Source organism: Erpetoichthys calabaricus, chromosome 5 (assembly GCF_900747795.2).
Source record: "Erpetoichthys calabaricus chromosome 5, fErpCal1.3, whole genome shotgun sequence".
Taxonomy (NCBI): Eukaryota; Metazoa; Chordata; class Cladistia; order Polypteriformes; family Polypteridae; genus Erpetoichthys; species Erpetoichthys calabaricus.
In genome coordinates this window covers 165,381,282-165,393,644 of record NC_041398.2, presented here as the reverse complement: position 1 = coordinate 165,393,644, position 12,363 = coordinate 165,381,282, and the positions used below count along the sequence as shown (strand labels likewise).

The window sequence follows — 12,363 nt, the reverse complement described above, 5'->3', positions numbered from 1 at the left end:
GAACAAAAACCTTGGGCCACAGGGGTCCTCCAGGCCTCAGACTGGAAACCAATGGTCTAAGATAAAATAGAGAAGACTTCCATAAATTAGAATATCTGCTTTTTATTATGGAAATTCCATACTTTAAAAAAGGAACAGATGAAAATGTAAGGACAAAGCAAACAGCACCATGAATATAGAAAAGGGCAGAGAAAGTCACAGGCACAAAGCTATACACATGAGACAGAGAGTGACTAGAACAAACCAACTGTAGACAAAACAAGAAAATGAGTCAGTGAAGGCCTGTCAAGTCCATTTAGATATGCTAGCCAACTTAACAAAACAGCCTGAGGTTATAACAGAATGATTGTTGCCAGGTAACAGTAAACAAGAGGAAAATGAATAATAATTGTTGTGGATAATGCATGGTAAAAGTAAACCAAATGAGTGCTGTCTTTTAAAACACTTCTAGCAAATGTCCTGAAAGGGGTGGTACAGATTGGGATGAAGCCTTTTTGAGATGAAGAGGCTGTAGGCAAACCATTAGAGGTGCCAGAGTAAAACCTCTATTAGGAGGATTCTTTATGCAGTATTTTGTGCAATGCGTCAACCAACAATATACAGTAGAAGACCCAAATTAGTTTAGAGGGGAAGTCTATCAAACTAGAGAACATGTGAATATTGAACAAAGGATGTCACAAATTTTGTATTTTTTATTTCTGTCTTTTGAAATAAAATAAGATAACTTTCTGGGCACCTCTGAAGGTGTATTTCATATAAATTGACTTTTTGGTGCAAAGTGTTGTTGTGTTCCAGATGTCAGTTGTTGACAGCCTGAAAGTGATGGCTTCAGTTTATCATCCTGTAAATGTGAAGGAATTACTGAGTGTAATAGTCATTAATATTATGCATTCTTTACTAAAAATAAACAAATTAACTAATTTAAAGTGTATTACTCAATGTACATGCAATTGTACTCCATCACATGTTTTTGTATTCTTTTAGATTATAAGAGCTTTTCATTGCATGGACTGCTGATGCAACACTATATTTTACATCTCAGGCATTACATGCACTAGGGCAACAAAGTGGTACAATGTCATCGGCTGCTACCCCAAAGCTAAACTGACCAAGTGTGAATGAGTGTGTGAATACTTATTAGATTAGGTAAACTTTATTAATCCCATGGGGATTGTGTCCTTTGTTGGACTGGTGTCACTTTCAGTGTTGGCATCTGCCTTACAACAAATGCTGCTATGTTCAGAAAATAAATGAACTCTATAAGCACTGTAGCAGTAGAGGTATCGATCCACCTCTTGAACCCTCAGGTACCACTCCAAACACCAGGTAAAAGTCCAAGACTTCTTTATTTTACAATAATCACGTGCACAAAGCACCCTATACTCCACACTACTCATATAATAAACAATACTCCAAATACTAATACAATTACCAATCCTCCTCTCCCAGACACTTCGCCACCCTACCTTCCAGCTCAGCTCAGTGTACTGGGCTTTCCCAGAGTCTTTTATACCCCCTGACCCAGAGGTGTTCCTGTTCCATTACCCACAAGTCCTTATTCCTTCCGGGTCAGGGTAGAAGTCCTTTTCTTCAACCTGGAAGTACGTCATCTCTCCTGTTCACGTGACCAGGACATACTTCCAGGTTATAGGGCACATATGAGTCCACGGGCCTCCCGACAGCGACTCCCAGTGGTTCCCAAGGTATCCAGCAGGGCTGTGTATAAAAACTACATAGTCCATGAGGCCCTGCTGGAATTCGGGGCACGTCCATGCTGTTGGGAGAGCTCCTCCTGGGGGTGAGGGCCGGAATATGAAGCCAGCAATCCATCACAGCACTTAGTTTTACATCTTTTACATGTGGAATATTTAAGGACCATTAATCAAGATATTACTGCATCATAGAATATATACCACAAATTGCATCTATATGCTCACTTACTATTATGCATCAAGACACTTATTCTGGTCTTAATAACACTTACAAAGCATCAATTAAGTGTTTATTAATCTTTGCAATATGGACTACTACAATAACTTCACTTTGGAATGGTCTGAGGTGGTTTAACTGAGACCTGCTTCTCTTGTAATTCAATATCTACTCTCTATGTATAAAATCCTAAGCCTAAAAGTGCAATGATTTTGTGCAACGATTTTATATGATGTTTTTATGTTATGCTTATTTTAAAACCTACGTATAAATGTTTGATATCATTCTTTTCAGAGTTTATCGAACTTTAATGTGATGTTGTTAGATTTTCAGATTTTATTCTGTTTTTAAATTATAAACTAAAATATCAAGAAAATTTTTGATCCAGTAAACTTTCTTCCACAGGAACAAAGTATGAAAAAAAAATTATCTATTCATAACACCAATCCTTGTATTTAGGTGATTTATTAGCTGAAGGTCGAGTTACAATGACCCATTGCATACCACTTTAGTTTTTGCGTGATTTTAAATGAGTAATTTTTTTAAAAAGAGTTTTTTTTATCTATAAGAATGTCAGTTAAAACGAATGGATCGGGAATACTCCAATCGGTAAGAGAGTAAATATTTTATTCTCATTTCATGATTTTTACTCAGTTAAATAATAATTAATTTTTCTTTTATATATTTATAGAATTCTGCGGTGGGTTGGCACCCTGCCCGGGATTGGTTCCTGCCTTGTGCCCTGTGTTGGCTGGGATTGGCTCCAGCAGACCCCCTTGACCCTGTGTTCGGATTCAGCGGGTTAGAATATGGATGGATGGATATTTATAGAATTTCATGATTTTGACTGTAATAAATAAAAATTTTTCTTTTGTACATTTACAGATTTTACTAATATTTTTGCGGCAACTGGGGGTTGGGCGCCAAAGGCGCCAGTGGGGTTGCCTCCCTAGTCTGAGTATAAGACCTTCAAATTCTTCATATTGACAATTAATTTTACTAGCCTGTCAATATACCACATTGTACAATGGTGACTTACTAATTTACTGATGCTTTGTGAATTTAAGTAAGACTAAAAGAAGCCTTTGTTAAAGTCTTGTTACATAACAGTAAAATTGTAATAGAGACATTTTTGCAGTACTGAAAGTACTATGCACACATGACAATAATAACACTATAATCCTACTGTATATAGAATGTTTTTAATTAAACAAGTAAAATTAATTTATTAGTATGTATAGATGCTGCCCAGATCTGTTAAATTATTATTTTTTTTGAGATGTATAGATATAAAAAAAATTAGACAACCTTTTTTAAATCTATTACAATGGTCACATAATAACAGATTAATTTAGTGTAACAGGCATTTGAACATGATTGAGACCCAGTATAAATTTGGCAATTTAGATTAATGTCATATTTGCGTAAGTTTACTGTAAGTAAATAACATCCTCAGACTTTGGCACTATAGGCACTGGCTGGGGGCCCCAGGAGCACAAGGGCCCACGATGTTCCTGATGCTTATGTATGTTTCAGGATTTTGCTATCTAAACAGGGGCCACAGCGTACTACTTTCCCTGGGGGCCTAAGATGCTATTAATATGGCCCGGGGCATTTCTTTCCATTATATTTAAAATTAGGGAGAAAGTGATTTTTTTTTGGTACAAGCATAATAAAATTTATTGTTCAATTTTTATATCATGTTTCATCATTACTGATTACATATTAAGAAACAAAAAACGTTCAATATCAAGCAAAACTTGGTGCACTTTTGCAAGCAGTATCTGATTTCTATCAAGATAATGACCTTTTTGATTTGCACATGTGGAGTGAAAAGCAGCAAATGACTGGATGAAGACACACACCAAGACTGAGGTGAAGGGGATGAGACCTACAATAGATAGAGGACAAAGAATACATGGTTGAAGGCAGTGTTGAGCAGTGCCAAAAGAATGAGAATCTCTCCAAACCAAAAAAATCTGGGGGGCAACTAGTCCATCTAGCTAAACCCAGAAAATGGCCATTGAATTGATGATGTTGAATCCTATGGTATCAATGCAGGGGTTCCTGATGTATTTGTGTGAAAGTAAGAGTCTAAATGTTAGTTGAATGTCCTTTATTATTTGTGATACTTTTGTTATAATTTTCACCTGTTTCCAATATAGTATTTGTAAATCAATGTATTCAGTTACATTTATAAGTTTCCTGTTCTTTCCATTTGTTTAATTCTGTGTTTTTTCGACTGTGAGAATTCTGCATCTGAATATTGGGGAAAACAGAATAGTTCTTGTGCTGTTGGCAGTATTTAAAGAACCAACATGAAAATCAATAGAACTTTATATTCTAAGTATTGAGGTTTATTGATTGCCACTTTGTTTATGTTTCATAGTTGTGCATTTTTTACAAATAAAGTCCTTGCTTGGTATAATTAAATTCAGTTTTGATTGGCACACTTCATCATTTATCTGTTAAATTAATTTTGTATGTTCTTCACATATTCTGATGTTTTATTTACATTTCTTTAAGATGTTTAATATTCATTTTTTGTTACTTTTTATTTAGAAGTTTGTGTAAAAATGTATTTATGTAAAAAACCTTGTTGTAAAATTGGCCTGGAGACAAACATACAGACCCTGAGGAAGTAAACATTTACTTTAGTAACAATTTGTTATGTCAGTGTATCAGTATGAATGCCATTGTGTATTAAATGAATGAAGATATTTTTGATACTATGTACAGATCTTTGTAGTATAGTTTATATGATATTTTATTAACTGACACTGTCAGATGGTATTCCTTACTTTCTTTTGTCACAATTGGCTTGAAGCTTCCTTGTGTTTAGCTCTGGTCATTCAGTACTTATCACCTGGAGATGACATTCACCCCAAATAATCATTTTTTATATCATTGGATAGTGATCAATTTCATTTAAGCCCCAAGATAAAGACTTCAGTTGATCTTTTTCAGTCGTTATTAACAAACTATCTAATAGGACACATCATATGTCCTTTTTAAACTTAATAACTCACAAGAGCCCCTTTCAACCTTACTTGCAATTTAGTCAATGAATGCATATACGGTAATTTCTTGAAACACAAAACCAAATTGACCAAATAATTAAAAACACTCATTTATATGTATTTATGCTTCTTAATTGGTTGAGAAATATGGCACTTCTACAATTTTACATATTGCTTCAGTAAAACAGGTGCTAAATTACATAACTTTTTTAGAAAGCATTAGCTTTTATTGATCATGTGTATATCTGGTTAATCATCTCATCTTTATTTCAAATATCACTTTTCATTTAAGTGTCATTACAAACACTTGATCCATGAGGATTTCCCAGTATGAACACAGGAGCTCAGGGATTATACTTTAAAATTGTAGCCCAAAAGTTACTGTTATTAATTGTATGTGTTGCAGAGTGGTTTTCTTCAGTATTTTTTTAAACACTTTACGTTTTCTATTACTATTAATTCCTTTTCAAATTAATAGCACTGCTGTTCAATCCCAAAATAACTTACTAAGAAAAAAATAAAGACTGCCTTAAGTTCTTGATAATTAAAAAAAAAAAATCTGCATTTGCAAATATTAGCAGAATGGGTATGCATTGCATAGCACTGCCATTGAAACTGGATCACAGTTTGAATGCAATCTTGGGCACCTTGTATATGGAGTTTATTTGCTTTCACTGTGTTCCCTGCCAGCAGCATTAAAAACATACTCTTAAGCAGACAAGCAATCCACCTTTATAAAAATAAACTTGATTATAAATTCTGAACTTGTAGTTAGCATGTCCTGAGGTATAATCAATAGAAGATCTCATTGGCTGTTGACACTGCATATGAACTGCTGAAAATGCTTACTGGAACTGAATTAGATGGGGTTTGCCCATTGTTTGTAGTAAACACATCTGCAATAGAATTTGATTTGGGGACATCATCATATTTTTGGTGCTAGGGAGTACATATGTTTTGTCACGCACGTGCGCATGGGGAGTCGCAGAACGACCCGGGTAAGAGCGCGAAAACCGAAAGCCATGGGACGGGCAGGCAGCTAACCTTATTTTCTTTATCTTTCCCAGAAAGAAGGAAACGACGACACCCTGAATCACCTCCCGCTAATCCAGTTCCACAACTTACTTCCCTCTGATGACGTCAGTATCCCAGACTGCACCACTCCTTGTTACCCAGCATTCCTCTGTTCAATTCCGGTCCCCTCTATAAATGTTCCCCCATCAACTCACATGGCTGTTAGCAGTTATCGAAGTGAATGTACTTGAACTGTATAACCCTATTGCATCTTCTTTACAGTATACGGGGCCGGGAAACCCCAAACCTTTATGATCGTGTGTGTCTTTATTTTACAGTGGCGTAGTCGGCAGGATACTAAATCGTCCGAAAATGACCGAAGGACAGGATCTGAACGCCGTATTAACGACTCTGGCAACCCAACTACAGCAGCTGCAGGTAGAACATGCTGCAACGCAGCGAAAACTGGCAGAAACCACCGCTAGGCTTGACTCACCTGATGCGGTAAGACCAGAGCCTGCACGGCCCCCGCCTCCGCCTATTGTCCCGCTTTCGGAGGCGGATGATATAGAATCATACCTGGGAATCTTTGAGAGGACTGCCTCTCGGAACCAGTGGCCGCGATCGGACTGGGCGTCCATCTTAGCGCCGTACTTGAAGGGCGCTGCGCAGCGGGCTTATTACGATCTCCCTGAGGAGGAGGCCGCGAGTTATGACAATCTTAAAACTGAAATCCTAAGCCGCTACGGCGTCACGCCGGATCAGCAGGCGAGTGAATGGAGGCTGTGGCGCTTTAATCCTGAAGGCCCGGCCAGAGCACAAGCCTTTGAGTTCTGGGGCAAGATGGGCCGCTGGCTACGGCCAGAAGGGCCCCACGCTCGCAAGGTCGTGGAACAGGTCGCGTGCGAAGGCCTCATAAATGCCATGCCAGATTATCTCGCCCAGCAGGTCCGGCGACATCCTTACAAGGATATGAAAGGCCTCCTAGAGGTCTTAGAGCGTCAGCTCGCGGTTCACCGATCCGGGGGGACGGAACGGCCGGCTCGTGGTGCCCGACAGGGATGCGTTAGCCACCCCAAGCCCAGCCGCCGTGCGGCGGAAGCACCAGCAAAACCCCGGGAGAAGCCGGCTCCGCTGCGCTGTTTCAAGTGCGGGGAGCTCGGCCACATCTTACCAGCCTGTCCCTTATATGTCGAGTCAATGGACTGCAGCGTGGCCCTGACAGAAAGGTATAGTGCTTTGTCTCATCCCTTGGCTGTTCCGAATGTGGGAGTGGTTTTGGTAAATGGATACTCGGTGAGGGCTTTGTTTGATTCCGGGAGCAATATCTCTATTGTTGCTTGCCGTTATGTCTTGCCGCGACAGTGGATAAGTCAACGCTTAAAAGTTACCTGTGTGCACGGGGAGACCAGGGCGTATAGAGCCGCGAAATGTTTTATTGCTTGGAAGGGTGCGGTGATTCAACTGGCGGTCGCTGTTCTCCCGGAACCCCCCTTCCCAGTAATATTGGGGCACGACTGGTCAAAGATTAATTGCGGCAAGACGGAATCCACTCCTAGTAATAACTTGGGTCTGGCTGTGAGTAAACCAAAGAAACTCGCTGCGACTCCCACGTCGTGCCATGCGGCAAACACTGATGACGTAGGTCGGCCGGGGGAAGATGCTCAGGTGACGGACCCTGGCCCGGAACCTCCGGGTGAGGGCCCGAGCCGGAGCACCGACCCCTATTCAGTGACGGACGACCCACTAAGCCGGGTGGAGCTGCAATATAGGGCTACACCGGCTTCTTTCAAACGTGAACAGTGGAATGATGATTCCCTAAAGTTTGCCAGAAATGCTGTTGTTACTGTGAATGGCCATTTGTCAAGTGATCCCACACCACCGGAACCCTACTTTATTCTTGAGAACGATCTGTTGTATCGAGTCGCGACTCACGAAGGCGAGATACGGAAACTGTTGCTAGTTCCGCGGACCTACCGGCGGGAGGTCTGTGAACTAGCGCATGCCCATCTCTTAGGCGCCCATTTAGGGGCCGAAAAAACGTTGGAGAGAGTAAAGCTCCGATTTTATTGGCCCGGTATTAACGAGGAGGTCCGACGTTTCTGTCAATCCTGCCCTGACTGTCAGATCCGCCAGATCCCTAGGAGGGCTCGAGCTCCTCTCGTGCCAATACCCCTTGTCGATATTCCCTTCGAAAGGATAGGGGTAGACATAGTGGGTCCCCTGGAGCCTTCAAGCCGCGGCCATAAGTATATATTGGTTACGGTTGATTACGCGACTCGCTACCCAGAGGCGGTTCCATTGCGCTCCGCTACAACTAAAACAATCGCACGGGAACTAGTACTTTTCTTTTCCAGAGTGGGAATACCCAAAGAAGTCCTCACGGACCAGGGTACTCCCTTTACTTCGGATACGTTTAGGGAGGTGGCCAAGTTACTGCGAATAAAGCATCTGAAAACCTCTGTTTATCATCCCCAGACCGACGGATTAGTCGAGCGGTTTAATCAGACCCTTAAACAGATGCTACGCAAGGTAGTCAGCGCGGACGGTAGGAACTGGGATCAGCTTTTGCCCCTCGTCCTTTTTGCATATCGGGAGGTACCCCAAGCTTCCACGGGCTTTTCTCCATTTGAGTTATTATATGGACGCCAACCCCGGGGACTATTGGACATAGTGAAGGAAGGATGGGAGGAGGAAACCCTTCCTTCTACAAACGTAGTGGAATATATTGCGCAACTGCGTGATAGGTTAGCCCACATCAGGCCTATTCTTAAAGATCACCTGACTCGTGCTCAAGCAGCGCAGGCGCGTTGCTACAATAAAAACTCCACCCTCAGGGAATTCCAGCCTGGGGATCGGGTGATGGTGCTCGTACCATCCTCCCACTCTAAATTATTGGCTCATTGGCTAGGGCCTTACGAGGTTATAGAAAGAAAGGGGCTGGTCGATTATCTGGTCCGACAACCAAACCGTCGTCCACGCGAAAGGGTTTACCATGTGAACTTGTTGAAGCCGTGGAGAGTTCGGGAAGAGGCCCCGATCTCCGGTACAACCCTCTCCCTGTTCTCAAAAAAATTGCCACTTAACCTCGGACCGGATTTATCCTTGTCCCAACGCCAGGAGTTGGAACAAGTAATACTGGCAGTCCCCGAGGTGGTAAGTGAGACTCCGGGCCGCACCGCGCTGATTGAGCACGACATCAGTACGGATCCCGGGGTGGTAGTCAGGGAAAGGCCCTATCACCTCCCGGAGGCAAAGCGTGCGGAGGTCGAACTCGAGATCCAGCGGATGTTGGACTTGGATGTTATTGAGGAAAGTCACAGCCCGTGGTCCAGTCCTATCGTCCTCGTCTCTAAGCCCGATGACTCCTGGAGGTTCTGTAACGACTTTAGACGTCTGAACCAGGTCTCCAAGTTTGATGCCTACCCTATGCCCCGGATAGACGACCTTATTGAGCGACTGGGTACGGCTCAATACTTGACTACTCTTGATATGACCAAAGGGTACTGGCAAATTCCCTTAACTGCATCCGCAAAGGAGAAAACCGCCTTCAGTACTCCTAGTGGACATTGGCACTATAAGGTTCTCCCATTTGGGCTGCACGGGGCACCTGCGACTTTCCAACGTCTGGTCGATAGAGTGCTACGGCCCCACCAGTCCTATTGTGCCGCCTATCTGGATGACGTCGTCATCTATTCCGGCACCTGGGAGGAACATATTGTGCAGGTGTATGCTGTCCTGGCCACATTAGCGAAAGCAGGTCTCCGCATAAACCCTCGGAAGTGTTTTTTTGGTTTAAAGGAGGCCAAATATTTAGGCTACCTAGTGGGGCAGGGACAGGTGAAACCGCAATGTTCCAAAATCAAAGACATCCTGGAATGGCCCCGTCCGAGTACCAAGAGACAGGTGCAGGCTTTCTTGGGGTTGGCGGGGTACTACCGCCGGTTTGTGCCCCGTTTCTCTGAGAGGGCAGCACCCTTGACTAACCTGACAAGAAAGGGGGCTCCTTTGTATGTGGTATGGGATCCTACAGCTGACAAAGCATTTCGTGACTTAAAAGCGGCCCTTACCTCGGCACCTGTCTTAAACACGCCTGATTTTTCACTTCCTTTTCTTCTCCAGACCGATGCTTCGGACACAGGCCTGGGGGCAGTGCTGAGCCAGAGCATCGATGGTGTCGAGCACCCCGTTTTTTACCTGAGCCGGAAACTGTTGGACCGGGAGACCAGGTATGCGGCAGTGGAGAGGGAAGCCCTCGCCATCAAGTGGGCGGTTACACATCTGAGGTACTACCTGCTGGGTCGGGAGTTCACCCTTATGACAGACCACGTGGCCCTACAGTGGATGGCATTGCACAGGGAGTCGAATCCCCGAGTCACCAGGTGGTTTTTGGACCTTCAGCCTTACAAGTTTACCGTCACTTATAGGCGGGGTAACCTTCAGGCCAATGCCGATGCCCTCTCCCGGGTTCACGACCTCTCGGTCCGGTCCGCCCGCCCCGATGGGGCTGGGCTGAGGGGGGGGCCCTGTCACGCACGTGCGCATGGGGAGTCGCAGAACGACCCGGGTAAGAGCGCGAAAACCGAAAGCCATGGGACGGGCAGGCAGCTAACCTTATTTTCTTTATCTTTCCCAGAAAGAAGGAAACGACGACACCCTGAATCACCTCCCGCTAATCCAGTTCCACAACTTACTTCCCTCTGATGACGTCAGTATCCCAGACTGCACCACTCCTCGTTACCCAGCATTCCTCTGTTCAATTCCGGTCCCCTCTATAAATGTTCCCCCATCAACTCACATGGCTGTTAGCAGTTATCGAAGTGAATGTACTTGAACTGTATAACCCTATTGCATCTTCTTTACAGTATACGGGGCCGGGAAACCCCAAACCTTTATGATCGTGTGTGTCTTTATTTTACAGTTTACTTCTTGTAAACCAGCAGCTTTTTGTGTGCAGTATGTCTGTGGTGTTTGTTTTTTGTGTTGTTCAACTTTTCTAGTGCAAATAAAATGTAGTTGTTTTCAAAGCAAAGGAAGAGAGATTTCAGGACTTCAGTGTGTCTGTGTAAGTGTTTTATAAAGAACTATAATATAAACATTGACATAAACTATTACTATTAATTCCTTTTCAAATTAATAGCACTGCTGTTCAATCATTGAAATACAAGTAATATTTAAAGATTTCCTCCTGTTATAGGTGTAGTGTGGATACTGGCTGCTATAGTTGGTTCTCCTTTGCTTTATGTACAAAGACTTGAGGTATGTTGATACATTTACATATTGTTATGCATTATTAGATTTATTTAGTTAACAGTTTATGAAATAATATATACAAATTGCCTTAAAATGTATATCTTCTGTGATTTCAATTACAAATCCCAAAATAACTTACTAAAAAAAAAATAAAGACTGCCTTAAGTTCTTGATAATTAAAAAAAAAAATCTGCATTTGCAAATATTAGCAGAATGGGTATGCATTGCATAGCACTGCCATTGAAACTGGATCACAGTTTGAATGCAATCTTGGGCACCTTGTATATGGAGTTTATTTGCTTTCACTGTGTTCCCTGCCAGCAGCATTAAAAACATACTCTTAAGCAGACAAGCAATTCAAATTTCCCAGTGTATATAAATGTATTTGCAATTGACTTGCGTCTATGCATGGACCAACTTCAGCTCACAAAACCTTGAATTAGAAAATGCAGAAAATTGGAACGAGTATAGATATATTGTATAAGCAAGCATATAACAACTTTACAAGATGCAGAAACAAATCATTAATAACAGAGCTTTAGTTCATCAGAAATGAAATTAACCCACAGTGTCACTGTAAAATTGTCATATTTGTGACATAGCGCAGCCCTTGAATTTAATGAGAATTAGGGTGCATTTACTGGCCATTGTAACACCAGTGATATTGTGCCTGAAACATTGAGAAGAAACTTTTTAACAGATGTGATCGCTACTGCAAAATATTAGTAAAGAGAAAACTCACCCTTTCTGACAGACAGTACAGACACAATTTAAAATTTACTGTGGGACTGTTTTGATTCCCAAACCATTTGCATGTCTTTTGGATAAGTTCTAATTTGATTTTATGCACCAAAATGCAAATGTAGTGAAGGAAAACAACATTGTTTGCTTTTTTTTAAAATAAAAGATGTAAGGTGGATTTTGACTGTGATTGGGTTTCATTATAAATACCTTTAGGCAATCAACAGATATAAAACAATCTGCGATATTGACAACAGTTCTGGTGAGTGTTATGTATAAATTAGGAAATTTGAACCTCTCTTTAAAGTAATATCGGTGGAAACAATAGCGTATGATGTTTGCATTCAGTACTTTTTTAATTGAATGTATTTTAAACTAATGATTTATTATTTAACATTTACCTTTT

The 12,363-nt window shown here is 41.8% G+C and overlaps 1 protein-coding gene across 1 annotated transcript in view; it reads left to right on the top strand.

Moving 5' to 3' along the window:
* The window catches only part of LOC114652820 (pyroglutamylated RF-amide peptide receptor-like), an 80,895-nt gene that overhangs the window by 60,234 nt on the left and 8,298 nt on the right, over positions 1 to 12,363 (top strand). Inside the window, exon 3 of the mRNA XM_028803130.2 lies at positions 11,161 to 11,222. Within this exon, the coding sequence (XP_028658963.1) occupies positions 11,161 to 11,222 (62 nt within the window). The remainder of the gene's footprint in view (positions 1 to 11,160; positions 11,223 to 12,363) is intronic.